At 36.5% G+C, this 21,554-nt stretch overlaps 2 protein-coding genes across 3 annotated transcripts in view; one reads left to right on the forward strand and one right to left on the reverse strand.

Moving 5' to 3' along the window:
* Window positions 1-955, reverse strand: part of Rad23 (UV excision repair protein Rad23) — a 61,827-nt gene extending 60,872 nt beyond the window's left edge. For both annotated transcript variants that reach the window (XM_081765777.1, XM_081765776.1), the window contains exon 1: window positions 824-955. In XM_081765777.1, the coding sequence (XP_081621903.1) occupies window positions 824-889 (66 nt within the window). In that variant the 5' untranslated portion in view covers window positions 890-955. The remainder of the gene's footprint in view (window positions 1-823) is intronic.
* Window positions 956-1,048: 93 nt separating this feature from the next.
* Window positions 1,049-21,554, forward strand: part of Cdc50 (cell cycle control protein 50A) — a 31,148-nt gene continuing 10,642 nt past the window's right edge. The window contains exons 1-6 of the mRNA XM_081765778.1: window positions 1,049-1,187; window positions 4,686-4,819; window positions 8,965-9,111; window positions 12,214-12,406; window positions 17,326-17,445; window positions 18,784-19,005. Coding sequence (XP_081621904.1) covers window positions 1,133-1,187; window positions 4,686-4,819; window positions 8,965-9,111; window positions 12,214-12,406; window positions 17,326-17,445; window positions 18,784-19,005 — 871 coding nt within the window. The 5' untranslated portion in view covers window positions 1,049-1,132. The remainder of the gene's footprint in view (window positions 1,188-4,685; window positions 4,820-8,964; window positions 9,112-12,213; window positions 12,407-17,325; window positions 17,446-18,783; window positions 19,006-21,554) is intronic.

Raw genomic sequence — 21,554 nt, forward strand, 5'->3', positions numbered from 1 at the left:
CTTTTCTGAAATGAAATGAAATTTTTGAGCCTTACGTCCCACGCTTATGCCGGTTAGGCTAAAGGAGACGGTGATGATGAGTAATGAATGAAATGCTGGAATGAAGAAAGTGGGAGGAAACGGGAGAACCCCGAGAAAACCCACGCACACGGTGTTTGTCCACCACAAAGTTCACTTGGCGGGAGCAGGGCTTGAACCCAGGACCCCATGCACCAGAGGTGAACGCTCTACCACTGAGCCACCGCGGCCCCTTATTAACTTTTCTCTACTGAGACACTAACCTATATGAGTGGAATAACAAATATGACGTCAATACCTTGGCCCTGGACTTTAATTACGGGTTCAAAAGATACCTCCCACATTATCGCAATTTCACATCAAGGTAATTCCCCTCTACTGAGGTACGAAAATCGTACCGTATCATGCACCTTCTTTACAATATACTAAAACTTGTCCAACTGCTTTATCCAGCCTATGAACAGATTGACACTAAATTATACCAAACTCGAGAACATTTTAAAAATCTAGAGTAGAATATATTGTGATGAAACTCATGCATAACCGGCTGTGAAACCACACGCGACACACTGCTTAGCATAATAAAAGTCATCACGTTTCAACATATTAATAGTATAATACCAAAATAACTTCTCCACAATTGCACAAGAGAATACTCCTTGTATCATACTCAATTTAATTTCATTTTGCGATAGTTTTAACATTAAGAAACTACAATATTTGATTAAATATTAGGTCGAATGCTTAATAGACAGTCAATTGTTTCTATTACAAGCGACGGAAAAATATTACCCTCAACACTTACTGTTTGACTTGCGTCTATTTCTACTTGAAAAGTTTGTTGTTGAAGATTCTTTAGTGTGACCAGCATTTTCTTCCGTTCAAATTTGCTATTGATACCCTTTTGCCACAGAAAGAGGGGTTTGATTTTTGAAAATGCCTAACTTAATGATCTTGCAGCACTCAACCAGTCGCCATGTATACTGACATCACGCATCACGTGATCATGGTATTTCCGCACAATTCCGCATTTGGCAGGAGTTGTATTTTTGTGACGAAGTGAAACATCATAGAAGTATCATTGTAACTTAAAAATTTAATTTATTTCTGTGCTATGGCTAGTCTTGCTGATCAAACTGAACCATCTATAAAATCAAAAAAGCCATCAGGTAAGTTATAAACGATTTGCGTCTTACATACTTTAAAGCATGATACAGCAAGTAACATTAAGGGAACAGTGTTGCCTAACTTAGGGACGTCTTCACGGATGTCAATGAAGGAAGAGGAGATAATACAATATTAATGAAGAATTGTTATAAAATAAATGTCTATGCTTTGTTTTCATTATATATAATTCCTAATTATTCTATGGTTTTCATTATATATAATTCGTAATTATTCTCTGGATTCCAAGTGTTATTTTTCTATATATTAGCTCACAGAAATTCTGTTCATCCGTTATTAGTTTCTTAATAGCACCTCCCTTTCAGATAATAAATGTTCTCATTTTTTTTTGCATGCAAAGCGACTTCATTGTGTATTATAAGGTAATACATAACATGTTTAATGGGCGATTGATAGAATAAAAAAATAGAAAATCTTTGTTCGCCTTGCGTAACGAACGCAATGTAACACGTCATATACCCAAATGTAAAAGCCCTGTTGCGTATTGTAATGATACTTGAAAGGTCATCGCTTTCGAGGTGTATTTCCTTCTGTTGTAATTCCACCCATAAACGCACTGGCTACTGTATTATTACTTTATGCATGAACGTATCTTAAATGTTGCCACTTCTGTAGTTGTATTCGAATGGTTTTTCTTGTTTCAACGTACAAGCTATATTCCTCAATTAATATGTGATTTGTACGCAAGGATTCTTAGGAGTGCTTCAGTTTAAAAACCATCCTTGCAGATGTACTTTAGTGCACCAGTAGAAATAATTGTTGAAAAATTACCTCTTTCACTAATTTCCTTATTGTCCCGTAAAAGGTTTGCAGTGGGCAATATGAAAATGCCTTGGATAAAATTCAAAGAAGCCTCCAGGAGTATTTATTGAAAAATTACAATTTGCGTATGAATACAGCTTCGGAATGTATGGTATAAAAACTACGATATACAAATCCACCTATGCTAGGTGGCCACTAAATGGTACGAATGCTATATAACAGAGGGCAGGGTGAAGCTGTTGGGCCCAGACTATAGTGAGGGGGTGCATCCGAAGGAAGCAGGCATTAGCGATGGTGGGTATACGTACGAATGACGGTAGTGAAATGAAATGGGTTTTGAAAATTATACGAGTTTGAATGACACTTGATATGGCTTCTTACTAGTAAGTCTCTACTTGTAAACATAAAATATTGCTTCTGTATACTGCGCAGAGATACACTGCCGGTGGAAAATGGTATCTAATAGAGTCATCTTTCGTATGCACTCACTTATTTTTACCGTTGTAAAGCATTTGTAATGATTTTACACAAGTAACCCTACACTTGTAAACCTAATATACAGCTATATTACTTTGTGTTTAATTCTGTCGTCTGTTATAAATATGCCTTTTCATGCAAAGTATTCAATTTTACCTGTAAATCTCCTAAAATTTGGGGCGCCAAAACTACACCAGCACCAAAGCTTCATCATGCATGCATTACCTTCAGTTGTTGTGTTTATTAGACGACCCTGTATCCGTTCATGAACGGTAACTTTAAGGAAATATAAATAGAGATAGTCTCAATTTCAGAGGAAATATTACGGTGGTGGTCAAATTTAGGCATACAACATTTTGCAAAATCTACGGGCAAAATTCAATACTTTGCATGGAAGGACTTGTTTATAAGGAATATTTAAATTTCTGCAAGCGACAGAACTAAATACTAAGTAATCCAGCTGTATTTTATTATTGGTAGTGTATAATTGTTACTAGTGTTTTACGACGGTTAGAATAAGTGACTGCTTATGAAAAATGACTGGATTTGATATTATCTTCCGCCGGGGAAAGTATTTCTGCACAGCTGCAGAAGCTGTATTTTATGTTTGCAAGTGCAGCCTAGTGTGAAACTACTGCAAGTACTATTGGAACTCGTATCATTGCGAAAAACTTCCTGTTTTCCCTAATCTCGCTTTAGCATTTACTCACCGTCACTAACGCGCCTGCTCACTTGGGACGCATCCCCGTGTTACCATCCTTACGCACAAGTTTCACCTTACGCTGACTCGATTGGATATCCGTCCGTGTTTTAGTAGCAACCTAGTACATACTGTTGTGTGTTTCTTGCACTGTAGTTTCATAGCATACGTCGGAACCTGCAATTTTTTTTTCGATTTGCATATAAATACAGCATTCAAACGTATGTCATAAAATCTGAAGTGCAAAAAACACACACCAGTCTGTATTCAGGGTGCCACTCAAATGCTATCTATCCGAGTCAAGGCAGGGCGAAGCTAATGAAACCACTCGGTAGGAAAGTGATGCGTACGAAGGAAACAGCGCGTCAGCGACGGTAAGTATGTATGCAAGCATATTTAGTGGCTTTTCGCTTTGATATAAATTTCTATAGCACTTGTAATCGTTTCAAACTTAGTAACGCTACACTCGTAAACATATAATGCGTCTTTAGTACACTGCGCAGGAATAATCCGCCGGCGGAAAATAGTATCCAATAACGTCATCTTCCATATGCACTTCGTTATTTTAACCGTCGTACAGGAATTGTAATGGTTACACTGGTAACCCTACATTTGCAGGTATAAAATAAGTGCTGTATTACTTACTATTTAATTGTGCCCCAACTACGATTCGAACGGGATCCCCCTTTAAAGAGATCACTTTTGCGTTGAGAACAGAAACTGTTTTCTCCAGGCAGTGTTAAGGATAAACCACAAAGTGGTAGGCCATCAACAATTGAGGAACAATGCAGAGAAGGGTCGGTGTCATTGGAAAGATCATTGATAAATTAAGTCGCAAATGATCCACGGAACTTGCATACAGCGGTCAACTCTTAGCAAACACATGAAACATAACTTAAAGCTACACCCATATTGACCGAAATTTGTTCAAATATTATCTATCGGTATCAAAAATTATTAAATCGAAGGAAGAAGGTATGTAACGCACTTCTCTTAAGTGTCCTGAAATTTGAAAAAGTGATTTTTGGTCATATATATGTCATATTCAGAAGCTCCCTAGCAAGAAGTCTTCCGGTTAAAGGAAAAACCATTGGAAATTTTTGTGAGGAGATTGAGAATAACACTTGGCGTGTCATCATGTGGGCTGGCGTGGACAACAAACAAATTTACGGTCCACATTTTTTTGATATACCTGTTAACCAACATCGTTATCTTGATATGCTAAGTAACTGGTTCATTCCTATTTTTGACACTCGAGAGCTCAAGGGAACATGTTGGTTTCAGCAAGGTGGAGCACCTCCTCAGTTTGCTACTTCGGTTCGAGGAGCCTGAACCTCTGAAAATAAATCAGTAAAACAACCTTTTCTTCCAGAAAATTTTGTCCGGAAGGAGAGAAAGGAAAGATATAAACACACGGAACGTAAGGTAGCAGCCACGTCCAATAGTACAGTGTACTAATGAAAAAGATTTGTATAATAGATAAGTCATTTAATAGCATCAGGCAGATATTGCAATAGCCTAAACCAGTTCATCTTGATTTCAGATAGTGCATTTAAGCAACAGCGCTTACCAGCATGGCAGCCTATTTTAACTGCAGGAACTGTATTACCTACTTTCTTTGTGATTGGGATAGCTTTTATTCCCGTTGGAATTGGACTACTATATTTCTCAGATGAGGTAAGTAATTATTTCATAAAATATTGGTACCATTACTTGAAAGCTATGGATAAAAATGAGCCTTTCTGGAAAAAATACACAGTTACTAAGCTTTCAAGAGTTTGTTCAGAATATAGAAGTAAAACGAAAAAGAATGTCCATTCAGAAGTTGCTAATAACCATGTTTAAGTAATTCCTGTATATATGACAAAAGAGTGTATGGACAGATCAAAATTTTTGTAGGAGTCGTGTCAAAACGGAGTGAGAGTGGAAAGAAAAAAAGAAAAACGAATAGAAGGGAGGGGAGTAACCCGCAGAAAATCACTGGTGAGAAATTTGTAGAAGTGTAATATGAAGTCGTGGGAAAACAGTCGAGATGAAGAACATAACGGAAGGGGTAACATTTGATTTAAAATGAAAGAATGAAGTAAATAGCTAATTTTACTGATTTAAAAATTTAGGCGTTACCTATCCGTTGTGATTGATCTGAAAATTACTTCTCGTCTTCACTACACTAATCATGTATGATGTTAATTTTGAGTAGTCGTTGCGCTCGTAATACAACTATAATGGTCTACATTTAACTTACCAAGCAACATGTGCGTACACAAAATACTAATGATGGTTTCGGTATTTGTCCTATTTTGAAATAATTAAACTAAAACAGTGTAGGCCTAGTTTCTAAGTTGCAGTTAAATTGCAGAGCGTTCCCACATACTTGAAAAGTTAGGGAATTTAATGTTTGACAGGGAAATCATTGAAATGTTCGTAAATGTCAGGGATTTTATTGAAAAATCCTGTAATGTCGGGGAAACAGATTAGTCGTTCTCAATAATGAAGATAACTCTGAAATAATTAGGTTATTTTGTGTTTTAGGGATCATGCAACACAACAATATAGACTAATAGGTTATAGACGCTTTAAGGTGTATTAAGGTGTGTGGCGTCATGATTTGTGGTTAGGTTCTTAATTCTTAATCATTTGTACAGCAGCATCTCAAATCTCCTAACGTAGACAGTACTTGGTATTTCTGGCCTTCTGAGCTGATATATATATATAATACGTCTTTTTAATCCTCTTAAAGAAAAAGAAGATAAAGGTTTTCAGTTCGACGTATATATATATATATATATGAGTGTGTGTGTGTAAGTAAGAGTTAGTGCGTTAGTGAGGATGTGACAATACTAACAGACCATGAAACTCGCGAATGGTTGATGTGTTAATATCGTAATTAACTGACGTCATTGTGTGCATGCTCCGCATAACTTCACAAGACAGATTTTGTACCGATTTTGATTCTTCTTTTTTAGTTTCAAAAAGTATACTTTCCCAGAGATTCCATATGAATTCTCTGAGGATCTAATGCCAGTCTTCAGAGTTAGACCTTGAAATTTCTCAACATCTGATAGTCTTAATACCGTTTGTATATTCACGTAGACTAATTTAAATATATTTGGTCATGCATGTTTCGTAGACCGACCCATTTTATAGAAAGCTAGTGGCCTACCTTTAGTTTAGGTATGTAATTAGACTAATGCGATTATGAAAAAGTGTAAAAAATAAAGAAACTTAGGGAAATAGATATACCGTTGTCAGGGAAAACAATTTACAAAAGTCTGTGGGAACCCGTTGAAACAATAGTTTTAAATTGGCAAATTGCCTGCACAGTAGCGACCTCTGTTAGCATGAGTTTACTATTAGGAACTAGCTTGACGCACAGACTGAGAAGTTTTCCTTGTATAATTACGATATAGAAAAGCAGTTAAGTAATTTACCATCAATAAAGTAAAACTTAATAAAGTATATAAAATATAAAAAGACCACACGTCCAGACAGAGTAAAATATTGTATTACTAGCCAAGTAAGAATTACATTTTTATACCATAATTTAGAAGCAAAGATTAATTACAGTTTACGCTATTTTGAATAATTATGTGCGATTATGAGTCCAAAAGTCAGTTTCGTGTGAGTTATTGGCTGTTTTAGAAAGCTTTTATCAACTGAACAAGCAAAATCTCGGAATGGCAGCGAAACGTCAATCGTGGCAGAGTTGTTAAGAATCTCGATCAAATTCAGAGCTTAAAACGTCTTGCAGTCTTTTTCATTGTTCATTTGTATCTTAGAATTTTAATGTCTTTCTTAGAGAAATATTTTTGATAGATTTACATAACATTTTTCGAAAGAAACAAAAACGTAGTATTTTTATTATTATTTAAACTGATTCATGTTTCTGTCGTGCTTTATCCAACACTGAATTTTCTTGTTGACAAATAATTTTGCATTGCAAAGTTTCTGGTTTCTTCTTTTGTCTATACTTCAACTTCAGTTGTCAGTTTGAAATGTTAATAAAATTTAGAATTTCAATAAATGTGCATACCCTCTGAAACCTTCCGACATACATACATAATAGAGAGAGACAATAGAAAGTTCAGTTATTATTATTATTATTATTATTATTATTATTATTATTATTATTATTATTATTATTATTATTATTATTATTATTTGTATTTGTATTTCTATTTTAATTTTAGTTTAATGTCTTACAATTATACACCGGGGCTAAGGGAGGCTGTAATGATAACAATGAATGAAATGGTGGAGTGAACAAAGTAGGTGGAAACAGGAGAACGCCGAGAAAAATTACGCATACGGTGTTTGTTCACCACAAAGCCCTCTTGTACGTGCGTAGATCGAATTAGGAATACCATGCACTAGAGGTGAGTGCTCTAGCACTGAGCCTCCCGCCACCCGCTGAACCATAGCAAACTCTTGTCTCTTTGTGACATCTTGGCTTTAGCCGGAACTGATCTTCACTAAATTTGTCAGGCTCAGTGACCGTATCGAAAGCTCGTCGTATTCAGTTTCGGTCTTGTGTAATGCCTAAATGTGGCGATTCAACTTGACTAATTTAAGCAGAAATTAGCTGATCCATATGTATGCCATTAACAAGTTTCGGCATCCTGGGACAGGAACTTCACCGATGGACGTACGACATAATGTCTGGCCGTGAGAATCGCAAGAGAAATAATGGGGGGCGTTTGAACACTAACTTCTGCTCTAAAGTTTTTCTGGTTCCATCCCAGGAATTATGTTGATTCTGCTAATTCTTTCATCTCTGAGAATATATATGTTCCGGTGGTGTGATAAACATTGGTAAAATTTGGAACACTGTTTAAAATTGTGTAACAGCAACTAACGAAAGCTATGGTTATATTACAATAGAAAAAAAAAAAAAAGAAAGAAAGAAAGAAATTTAAAAGAATCTCCGGAACGTTTTGAAATTCGGTAAATGGCATTATGATCTTTACCCCTAATGAAAACCAACTATGAAGAGATCTCTCGTGGCTATATAGTTGTTGACGCGAAAGAACAGGTTCGATTCCCGCGGAGTTCATATGATTCAGATTCCAGTTAAACTGTAGGTCCACTCTAACATAGCCTTGCTATACGTGCTTGAATGTAATACTTGTTTAAGAGTCCTCATCCCGGCGAAATTAAAATACCGCTAATTTTACAGTAATTAAGTGATATCTCCCAATAGATAAAAGATAATCGAAATGTGGAACAAGAGCGCCCTAGACAATATCATTTTACATGAGATACCGTTATCACAAGTCACCTAGTGGCTTTCTGTTTTTAGCCGTTTAGAAACGCGAAAATAAATGCCGATTTTCAAAATGGTTCGAAATCGAAGGCAGGTAAGTGAGTCGTGATAACGGTATCTCATGTAAAATGATATTGTCTAGGGCGCTCTTGTTCCACATTTCGATTATCTTTTATCTATTGGGAGATATCACTTAATTACTATAAAATTAGCGGTATATTAATTTCGCCGGGATGAAGCCTCTTAAGAAGTTCTTCGAAATAATATTTACATACATATAGAAATCATTTCCAACATAGACATATGAGAAAACACACTTTAAAGTACTAAATGTAGGCTTCTAAGACTGACAGTATTCAGTATGGCAGGCAGTGACACGAGACCAAGCTTCTTTTACTGGTATTATTTTCCTTCTCGACATTCATTACTTCCTTCTTCTCATTCTCTGTTGGAATGCACGACACTCTGAAGCAAGTGTGTCGTATATTATTTCTTTTTGTCTTGTTTTGTTCATGGCTGTTACGAATGTTAAGTTCTATATCTATGTACGTTGTTTCAGGTGAAGGAGCATATGATAGATTACACTGATTGTGTGAGTGTGAACCCTGAGTATCAACCGAGGACGTGTGCGGATGTCATAGCAACGAATGAGACTGTTAAAGAGTGTAATTGCGCCATAAACTTCACTCTGGACAAGGGCTTCAATGTGAGTAGACTTTACCTTTTGATGTTTACTACTGCATACTATGGGGCCATCTTAAATTAGTAAAATTTACCTGTGCACCCGTGTTCCTCTTCACTTTAATACCGTATGTGTTAATATTTCGACTTGCTCGGGAGTCATGTTTGCAACCATTTGTTACTTCTTACAGACGACGTACCAGAATTCTGTTCCTGATTACAGACATTCATAAGGCATAAAATATGATGATACATAGACAGGGTGTCTATCGGTCACGAAAGTCCGGGAAAAGTCACGAAATCAAAAAACGGTCATGAAAGTCATGAAAAAGTCACGAAATTTAGGTTTTGGGTCACGATTTTTTTGTACAAATATAAGTGCAGACAGGAAAATTTTGTTCTATAAAACGTCAAAATTCATCACCAAAAATGTCCATGGTCGGCTTTAGACGCTACGAAATCACAAGCAAAGCACGCTTCCATCGCATGCATGAATATTCGGCGTAATTCCCACCCAAATTTGCTCTTGAGAATGTTGCGAAATTGTATGATTTGGTAAACAAAAGTCACGAAAAAGTCACGAAACTTCAATTTGGAATTTTAGTAGACACCCTGATAGACAAATACATTTTATCTTGAATTGCTTGTAACATATTTAAGTTTTTTGTACACAATTAATAAATTTCTACGTGTGATCCTTTCGTTGGTTGAAGGATATCCAGGCGATATTCCAATTCCACCCATATGTTGGTCAACATTACGTGAGGGATGGATGAGGAAGGGACTTCAGTAATTCTCTGTCGTAATGCTGCGATGTGATTCACTGGTGTTTGGTAAACCTGGTCCTTGACATAGCCGCAAAGAAAGAAATCCAGTGGTATTATGTCCAGTGATCGCGGAGGACATTTTATGGCACCATCACACCCGATCCATCTTCCTGAAAATGTATCCAAATAGGGACGGACGCCAATGAGGTGTCGTATCATCGTATTGGAAAATTAAGTCCGGAATGTCCTGAAACTGTGGCACAACAAAGAACTGCGACATATCAAGATGGGTATTGGCAGTAATCGTCTTTTCACTGAAGAAAAGATAGGTCCTGTAATTTTTACTGTGCATAAGACCGCACCACATGTTCAGCTTAGGGCTGTCTCTGGTGGTCTCAAACACAGTATTGGGATTCTCGGACGTGTACATCCTACAACACAGTTCAAGTGAAATGTGGTCTTATCTGAGAAAAGGACGCGTTTGAGATGGTCAAGATGGTCCTTAATCTCAGACAGTCACAACGAGCACTGTAATCCGTTGGTTGTTGGGGCTGCACAGTCTGAACTTCGTAAGCATGGAAAAGATTTTTATGTAGGATGCGGTGCACTGATGTTTTAGGAACCTACAACTCACGTGAGGCCCTGCGGACTGACTTCTTAGGACTTCTCACGAAGGCGTCTCACTGTCTGAATTATTTGCGCATTAGGCCCAGGCTAGCCTGTTCCAGGAAGATCACTGACGCTGCCTGTTTCCTTAAACTTAGCATACACATCTTGATGATTTTAACATATGGTAGGTATCCATGGTATGCTGTCTGGAATTATCTCTAGACTGTTTTTGGTGACTGTGTCGTGATACCAGACGACACATTGGGCTTTCTCCCGGTTTGAGTACAGATTTCTACTAATCGAATCCAATTTCACTCGGTCGAAAAAGTGTCAAAAGCTTTTTCAGGCCAGCTGTACTGAGTGAGGTTTTCCTTATTCACACCAGGCAAATGCTGGGATGGTGCCTAACATACAGGTCCTTCCGGTGCCGCTTCCTTCCTTCCCTTTTTTCTGATAATGTTATCACCGAGCGACGTCATCCCTCATACATGACGAGCTGACATGATCATGGATGCCAAAAGCCCAGAAATCTAATTCCCAGTTCGAAAAATGATCCCATAAGTGTTACGTATTTTCTTTATTTCTTGGGAAATCCGTGCCCAAAGGGGAAATGAAATCCATATTTTGTCATTTTGAACTTTTTCACTCGGTTTGATGTGTTGTTTCCATTGAGAAGAGGGGTCTGGGGGCCAAGTCACCAGCTAGCCATATACAAATATATCGATCTGTTTCTATAGCTGTCTCTCTCGCAATGTATGACATTTAAAGATACGTTGTATATTTAATGCAGCAATTTAATGAACTTTGTCTCGTCATTAGTACCATACGTCATATATCGAACGTTGAATTGAAGTGTAAGTATTTTTAAAACAAATTTCATACCTAATGCAGTTGTCTTTTTAAATTTTACGTAGTTTAAGAGATGCTCGTATACAGGAGTCGAAATATCCAGGATGCCAGGTCGACATGATGACTGGAAATACGACTCTGACGCCTAACTTTCTTTCATGTTAAAATTACCATTTTTTAAATCTGCCAGTTGTTCTGCATTGTATGTTCTTGGAAGAATTAAAAACAAAGTTTCCAGTTTGCCTTGAACCTCAAGTATTTCTTTAATTCCGTACAATTCCAAGTACTGCCTATTGTGTCGCTTTATTCTATGTTTTTACTTTAGAGTTAACAGAAGGTTGTTACTTCCAGATTAACTATGAAACGCGCGGCATCAAATATTCAGGACACAAGATTTGAATTAGTCTCGACTGATGAATTACTGTAGCATTCCGGTGCGAGCGGAAGAGCCGGGAATCAGAACCATATGAAGCGGGATGTGAAATTTCAGGATCGATCAGCGACTGTTCCAGTTATACTTTTTATAGCCGTAACTATAATTTAAAGCGGAACTACGTTGAGCTACATATTAAATTGGATTTATATTATTGGTCCGGTTTGTATAACTTTACCCTAGGCCAGAAGAACATTTTCTAGTCGTGGCCGCATTTATGAGAAGACCGTAGTTACAAGGAATTGATTGAAACATACGTGATCTATTAATTATTGGCCATAAAAGAATATGACAGACATAACGCAGTGAAGGATGGAGTAGTCAACACGTACTAATATATGCATTTTTTTTTCTTTCTATACCAATATGTGTTCTCGTGTGCTGCTTGTGCTTCTGTGTGTGTGTCACCATCATTTGGCAAGGGTATCCAGATGCGTGATAATACTAAATTAAATTTGAACTGTTTCAGGGTAAAGTGTACATGTACTACGGATTGACCAATTTCTACCAAAATCATCGACGTTATGTGAAATCGCGTGATGACAAACAGCTGCTAGGGAATTTGGATAAAGAAGTATCCACTGATTGCCAGCCTTTCCATAAAAATGAAAGTGGTTTTCCCATTGCTCCGTGCGGAGCCATTGCCAATAGCTTATTCAATGGTAAGTTATACATTAATTTTATTTTACATTTTCCTCATTTCTTTCTCATTTTTGTCGTTTATTAGATTTTTTAAAAAAGAACAAAAAATCACAGGGCAGTATATTTCGTTTACGATATACATCTGATCTTGATGAAACTTGGCACGGAGGCAGTGACGATGCTAGAAAAGACAAAGGGGCGAGCGCTATAACCCATTATTTTCTCTATGCAAAGAAATAACTTTTTCCCCCAAAAGTTTTTCTCTATATCTCCGCTTCCCCCCTCCTCCCTCCTTCCCCGCACAGACACACCTTCTCTCCTAGGAATTAAATTAGGTGTCGTCACTGAAGGAATACTTCGTGCGCATGTGGCATTTCTCTTGTGCAGATCTTTTGTTTCTGATTTATAAGCCTTCAGAGTTCGAGTTTGAACTTAGACAAATTTTCGTAACCACTCAATAATTGCTATTTAGAAGGATTAGGAGAAATACGTGGAACATATCATATATGTTAAGTGGTAAGGAAATACGGTGTAATAAATTATCTTAAAAACTCAATGAAGAGCAATTTTTTTCCCGCAATCGGTGAACTTACTATTAGTATTATGCATTACTCTCTCACTTCCAAAATGTTGAGGGCACAGTGGCTCAATGGCAGATGTCTTACCTTTGGTACGTGGATCCCTGATTCGATCCCCGGGCAAGTAAGTTTGGTGGACAACATCGTACCGTCGCTTTTCCGGAGTATTCCCGATGCTTCACTAATTCTTCCATCATTATTCGCTTGCTTTCATAATCGTCTCCCTTAGCCTAAATGACACAAACGTAGGACATTAAATTGAAAGATTTCATTTCCTTTATATCTACTTCCAAAATGTTTTACTTCTTTAGAAATGCCATTTCAGCTGTTTTACTTTAGTTGCAGCAGTTCTAATTTGTCGAAGTCTATATTGCATCTCTTAGGTTATACCGAATACAACGCATGCACATTTGTAACAAAGAATATTTGAACCTCATCCTTATGAAAGATCTGTAATTATATCCTTTGGATGAACTTTTCGTTAGTTTTTCTCAAGTTTCAATAGCTTTCCCGTTGAATGTCTCTCTTAATAGTCAAATGACTAAATTGCATGAAATCTTCATCATAAGCCAACCATTCCGTATCTGAACATTTGCTAATTAGTCAAATTCTAGGGCAACGGTGGCTCAGTGGTAGAGTTTTCACCTCTGGTACGTAGGGTTTCCGAGTCGATCCCAGCTTTCGCGAAGTGGTTTTTGTGTTAAACATTATCATGTGCGTTTTCTCCCGAGGTATCCCGTTTCTTCCCACTTCCTTTATGCCTGCATTTCTATAATTTATCATCACCGTGTTTCTTAGTCTTGGAGCATAATAGCCGTATGTTAAATAATAATAATATAATTAGTCAAACTGTGTCCGTTAATGTGAAGTCACTTAAATTGAGAGTTTAGACTACTAGTTTACTACCGAATTAATTTAGGAAGTGTCTACATTCATTGTGCTTGTTGAGAGAGAACAGATAACTACTTTGATATGTAATAACTCTAATAAGTATTATATGTAGACTCATCTTTTCTTCACTCCCCCGCGCGCCAACATTATCCCATACACAAATACCTATTTCATTTGTGCTGCTCCTTAACCAAACTATGAGGTCTGTGGAGTCCTTAAAGCCGTCATTTTTGAACGTGACCCGGTCAGAATGCCTAAAAATGCAACACCGGAAACATCTACACGCAAGCGAACCACAGTGAATGAGTACGTCACCCAGTGAGAAAAGCCACATTATAACGAAGGGAGCTCATCTGCATTTCCAATTCGAAAAATTCCATTATGCATGCTCTCACAAACACCTGATAAATTCTTCATTTTTCATGTAATATTATATGTAAGTACGCGTATACGTTACTATGTATTAGTAATAAATAAATGTTATAATTGTATAGTACATTGAGACACGTATCTCTTAACTATTTTATACAAGGTCAATAATATGAAGTTGCATTATACAAGATTCTAAAATCTTATGTTTCATATATTATGAATTAGGCCTATATACAAATAAAAAAATATAATTTACAGAACATATATATACTATACTATAAATACAAGGGTCGTTCAAGGTTGACCGGAATTTTCGTACGTAAATAATCGATGAATAGCCGGATCATGATGAAACTTGCGGGTGACGTAATGTATTCCTTCTCGAGTAAGTAGCGCCCAGCATGACGTATTTGCCGCATGCGCAGCAGTTACAGCGGGAACATGGCGGCAGGCAGTGTATCTGTGGCTGTGGAGCAGCGCTTTGTAATAAAATTTCTTGTGAAGGAGAAAGTTAAACCAGCTGAGATTTTCAAAAATGAAATGAAATCTTTGAGTTTTACGTCCCACGATTATGCCGGTTAGGCTAAAGGAGACGGTGATTATGAGAAATGAATGAAATGGTGGAATGAAGAAAGTGGGAGGAAACGGGAGTACCCCGAGAAAACCTACAAGCACGATGATTGTCCACCGCAAAGTCCACACGGCGCGAGCTGGGATCAAACCAGGGACTCCAAGCACGCTCTACCACCGAGCCACCGCGCCTCCAGCTGAGATTTTCAGTTGATTTCAAGCACAGTATGATGAACAAACGATGTCACGGACAAGAGTGTACGAATGGTGTGAAGAGTTTCGCGAAGGACGGGAGCTGGTGACAAATGAAGCGCATAGACACATTTCGCCCGACTGCATTTACACCAACGAATATCGCACTTGTTGAGCAAATGATTCTTGAGAACCGGCGAGTAACAGTGCGGGATATTGCTGCTGAGGTGAACATTAGTGTCGGGAGTGTTGAGGCAATATTCACAACTACTTACGCTTCCGCAAAATCTGTGCAAGGTGGGTTCCCCGCCAGCTGACATTTGATCAGAAGTGAACACGCATGACGGTCTGTGAATATTTTCTGAATCTGTTTCGAGCCGAAGGTGATGAATTGTTGCAATGCATCATCACATGTGATGAAACATGGTTGCACAATTCAACCCCAGAGACCAAAAGAAGCAGCATGGAGTGGCGGCATAAAGGTTCCTCGCCGCCCAAGAAAAGCAAAACGCAGCCGTCCGCTGGAAAGATCATGGCAATTGTCTTCTGGGATATGAAGGGTAGACAAAGTGAGCACAATTAATGCCCAGCATTACTCCACATTGTTGATTGGTTCTGCACGAAAGTCCATTCGCAAGAAAAGAACTGGGATGTTGCCTCGAAATGGTTTTCTTCTCCATGACAATGCCTGCCCTCAGGCCAATGTAACAGCAACAACTCTGGCCGAAATGCGCTGGGAAGTTGTGCCCCATCCCCGCTACAATCCAGATTTAGCCCCCAGTGATTATCATTTATTTGCACCCCTTAAAGACCATCTGGGGGGGGGGAAGAAATTCACGACAGATGAAGCACTGCGGAATGGTGTCCTCCAATGGTTATGACAGTAACCAAGTTCTTTCTACGCCAAAGGAATCAGGGAGGTGGCACAACGATACCTCGAAGCGCACGAAGAATACTTTGAAAAACTGACATAGTTCGGTGCTTCTTGTGCTGTCTGTTTCCTCTGAAGAAATAAAATTCCCTTTTCAACATTGAACGACCCTTGTACTATATAGCGTTACAATATCGTATATATATCATATGCCAATAATAAAAAGAACATTATATTATAAAATTATAGCTAGATTTCAAAAATGTTTGAAGTAATTGTATATGAGACTCCTTCTCTTACTTTATTTTTAGTCATGCATAAATAGAATTTTTTAAAAGTATTTTTTTTTTTACTTTTTAGTGCAATTTGTTTTATTTTTGTAAATTAAAGAAAATATGTTTTAAAAAAGCAAAACGTAATGTTAAAGAAAAAAAAAAGTGGAGTGAAAGTAGACTCGAAAGAAACACATGAGTCGCTTCGTTGTATGCGATTGTACTTACCAGGTAACGTCACACTCGTTCGATTAAGTACGCTTGTTTTCGGATCTCGGTTTGCGTCGCTGCTGCTTGACTGTTTCTGTATTTGGATTTGGGCGTTCTGACCATTTTTGTGTACGTTGTGACCATAGTTTTGGCCGATTTGTAAAATTTTTCGATGTACCTAAGTATTTTGTTTTATATATATATTTTCACCAAATTTTCGAAAGAAATCAATTTATTTATATATACTACAGAAGATATCATGTAAAAGAAATTGATTATCTCGTTGATTTCCTATATTCTGTAATATCAAATCCAAGTATTTAAATAATGGACTTTCGATTGTCCAAATACAGCATTACGTTTTAGTACAATCTATATTCGGAATAGATAAGCATCAACGTGAAGAGTAGGAATATGTGGCTTGTGTAGGAACAGATTGAATAGCGTAATAGTTAACTCATTGCCTTGGAAGCTAAAAACATAGGTTTCATTCCTGACCTAGCCGCACTTTTTCATACTTTGAGAAAATCGTTAGTAATGTTGATTTATTTTAGAAAGTAATAAGCAATAGTAATTTTTTTATTTGATGTCACTGGTCACCTTTATCATACGAAAATCAGAAATATTTCGTACATAAAAGTGAGTGTATTGAGATAATTGTAAAATATGCACTCTCCGCGCTTGAAGGATGTACATTTGATTATTTCTTGATTTCTAAGGATGAGGAAAGTGGAAGGAAGCATTGATATCAAAGTAAGGTTGATAGTTTATTTATCGATATTCTTCAACATAAATACAAAAGATGTAATTGGCCAATTTCGTGCTCATTCATCAAAGCATGAAAACTTACTTGACCGAATACTTTTTAATTATTATTATTATTCTGGACTGCATGCGAGTATTAGTTTAATTTTTCTGAAAATTTAAGTTTAAATTATAAATTTTTTCTATGTATATTAAATATTTTTGTTCTCATTTTACAGATACACTAAAAATTTTCTCTCACAGTCACCAGGAATTTGTACCTTTGCTTAGAACTGGTATAGCTTGGAGATCTGACAAAGAAATAAAATTCCAGAATCCACCAGGCAATCTGGAGCAAGGTAAGATGTTCTGCTATCACAAGAAATGAATCTTACTGTTAAAAATACACATCTGCACAATTTGTATCTACTATGTGTTGTAACCCTAACCTTGCCTAGAATATGAACTTCAGTTGAGTTACATGTACAAGATAGCTTCCAAGAGTTGACAAAATACGCTCGTTAAGGTAGTAATCAAGAGTGTCGGTCACGGAAAAGAGAATGGAATCAGAGAAGTCCGCAACAGTCGTCACTAAGTTCTCTTACAGTTACGAATTTTCTGTACTGAAGATAAGTCGATGGTAAGTTTCTAACTCGTCACTTTAGTAAATTACAACTTGGATTTATTATAAAATAATACAATTTGAACCTGTTTTTTAACTTGATAAATCCCAATAGAAACATCCTAATAGGAAATAATATTGGCTTTAAAAGTGAGTATTTCTGAGTTATTATCTAGTATTAAAAAATCAGGAAGTATAATTAAATGCTTAAGAAATTGACAGTTCTAAGTAACTATGCATGTATTGAAGGAAAAATTACAAAATCGCAGTTCCTGAATTCCGGTAGACACTCTGTACGCATAACAAGCAAACAGGCTGAGAAGGTAATTTTTTCCTGTTGGCATGATAGTAGTCATTAATGGTTGTGAACCAAATATAACGCACAACCAGTAGCACTAACAGTAATAACTTTCTTAATAGTGGTAATGGATTTTATTAATTCTGAATTATCTTTGTCGAGCACAAACTACTTACTTTGAATGCAGGTAATTTTCACAATTGTTACTTTCGGTCAATCCCATACTACTGGAATCTTGTGTTTACAACAAATATGATATTTTGTTCATGCTTGTGTTATCACTAAACTCAGGTGCATTATTGCGTTGTGGTTACGCTTTTCTTAAGTCATACTTTTTGAATATAGGCAATTTGACACCTACTATAATAAGTATCTTTACCAAAGTTGAATCAAGCATAAAAACATGATTACGTAATGAAGAAGGAGAAAAATGTATAAATAGTTATCAAACTCGTAATCTGGCTTGCAGCAGTCAGCGCGAGCAAAGTGGTGTGTAATAAATGAAGTAGAATCAGTGGGTTGATTACCACACCGCAATGATCAGAACATGTCGAAGGAGGCTATATAGCAAAAGTGAATGTTCGTTTTTGTATTTTTATCTGCACAGCAGAATTGGTAGGACCTCTGTATAGAGAAAAGTATCAACATTTCCTTAAAGCGCATTGCGTTGCTTTTCCTTCTAATACTGTTTATTTTGTGAATTGCCAAAAATATATGAAATTATGCTCGAATTGAAGTGTTACTAAACTACTAAAGTGCTGACTGGTGTACTTGCAGCTTTCAAAGATTTTGCAAAGCCTATTAATTGGCAGAAGCCAGTCTACATGCTGGATCCAGAGAATCCCACTAATAATGGCTTCGAGAATGAGGATCTGATCGTATGGATGCGTACAGCTGCTCTTCCTACTTTTCGTAAACTATATCGGCGAGTGGATCACGAGAAGAGTGGTTACGCAAGTGGATTACTCAAAGGAAACTACACGTTGTATGTAACATATGGTAAGACTTATTTTATGTGATTTTCTGTTACTTTATTACTTCATTCTGTTAAATATGCTGAGCAACTTTTCAAAATCTTTACAAAAATCAGTGGGTGTCAGGTGACACGTGTATTTGACAAGTCATTTCATGCCAAATATGTTCTATAGGATTAATAATAAATATTGAAAGTGAAGCAATATTGACAAATTCCATACGTAACATTTAATAGTATTAACAAACGAATTCTTGAAATTATTTTTAAGGTTTTCACCAGCATAGTTATCTGCTGATAGATATATGCATATTATTGGCATCAGTTGTAGGATCCATCCGCATCCTTTAATTAGGATCCACTTAGCAAATTTGGTTTCAGAGTACTTTTAAAATCTTTCTTTGCATATATTGTAATAAAATGGAGTCAAAATTAGATTTCGAAATGTTACCTATATTGAAGAAAGACTGGATTTACATGTAGAGTGTAAACAAGGAAACGTGTATATACCATAAAGACTACGAAAAAAAATCGTCATAGTTTATCAACGAAACCGTATTTCAAAGAGTATTGCAAAGCGCAATACAAAATATTTTAGCTTACGTGATCTGTACACAACTATTCTGTTTTTAATTAGTGAACAAGCAGAATTCCTGGATTTTGGGTCTTCTCTTCTCTGAACTTTTGTGAGATTTATTGCTGTCCTACCAAATCATCTTCTGTAAACGTACATTAAAGAAACTCCAAAACATACATAATAGTTCCAACTATAAACTTAATCCACATGTACAAATGAACGTAAAACACTGTAGGTACTCAGGCCGCGCGCTCACCTCTGGCACATTGGGGTCTCTGTGTTATTCCAGCTCACATCAATTGGACTTCATGGTGGAAAACAAACAAAAAATGGTGGTACTCCGTTTCATTTTCACTGTCTCCCTTAGTCTTGGAGCACAATCGTCGAACATAAAAAAAGAAAGAAAAAAGGTACTCAGTAATTGCAAATGTAATAGAGAAATTCCGTCTGCATAAAGATATTCAAAACTGCATAGTGTCACAGTTCCAGTACGTAAACGATGACACACGAATAAATAGCAAACATTTTAAGTTTTTTCTAAATGCAGACAGATCCATAAGGATAGCAAGTACACTTAAATAATTCAGACGATTTAGCTAGCCCAGTTTATTTGTGAAATGAAGTTAAAAAGAGGTACAAGTTACAATTGGAAGTCTGCTGCTAAATTTAGAATTACAAACGCCGAAATAACAGCTTGACCGACGGTCTGCCCGTGCATGTAGCCAGGAAGCATGTACTGAGTTGCATTAAAAAAAAAAATCATTTATATTAAATGCAAAAAAACAAGTTTTTGGAATTTACATCAAATCTTCTGACTAGTTTGTACTTTGGTCACCTATGTTAAGTTTCCATATACACTTTTTTTTTTTGTGTACTCGAGACTACAGCTGCATGCACACATAGACTTCTACGTAAGTATTTTCACTTCTCGTACACATTTTTTTATATTGAAAAAAATTACAAATTGATATTCAGTGCTTATGTCCTAATCATGTGTAAGGCCTGGTGACCATTTTCTAACAAACATCTCCAAAAATCTCTCATATCCTTTCTGAATTACCCCTCTAAGTTGTCATGCCTTTGAGGTTTACGCTATACATTGTTAATATGAATTCCATTGAGTCTATTCTATCATTGAGATTTTGAATATATGAAATAAACGAGAACATATATACAGTATAAACAATTAATAATTTCTCAATTAAGAGGGGAGACCGGTCGTCAATTTTACATTACATAACATAATTAAATACGATTAACTACAAGAATCACGTAATTAATAAAAGAAAATAACAAGATAAACACAACAATAGGATGTATGGCTGTTGTAATAGCAAAAACTATAAACAAACTATAAATCAAATTATAAATAAATATATTCATAATCATCTTCCAATCTAATTTTGTCATGAACTATGATCTTTTGCGACATTCTTATTACTCTAACACTTACCTAGTGCAAAAGTCATTTCTTCTGGACTGTGTTGCTATTTGCTGTGCAATGACATCCTTAGAGGACGCGGTGGCTCAGTGGTAGAGCGCTTACCTCTGGTTTGTGGGGTCCCTGGTTCGATCCCAGCCAAGTAAGTTTGTAATGAACAACGTCGTGTTCTTGGGTTTTCCCATTTCCTCGCGTTTCTCATTCCACCATTCTTCCATCATCATTCATTCACTTGGCTTCATCGTTGTCTTCCTTAGTCGAAATAGTATGATCAGTGAAATATTTCATTTCATTTTGAATAACATCCTTGGCCGTGTGTTTGTTGATGGAACTGTAATCAGCGCCCGATTTGTCAAGGTGTTCCAAGTTTCTTTCACTTGCTTATGGCTGCGCGTGTGCTGTCGGAAACATAAGGTTCATACGGAATTGAAAAATAAATAAATAAATAAATAAAAATAAAAAAGAAAAGAACATTTTGTTAATTTTTTATTTAACTCATTTGCACTTGATTTCTTAAAAAACGTAATACAATTTATATAATATTTCTTTATTTAAAA

Source organism: Thermobia domestica, chromosome 7, assembly GCF_964235325.1.
Source record: "Thermobia domestica chromosome 7, izTheDome1.hap1.1, whole genome shotgun sequence".
NCBI classification, from domain to species: domain Eukaryota; kingdom Metazoa; phylum Arthropoda; class Insecta; order Zygentoma; family Lepismatidae; genus Thermobia; species Thermobia domestica.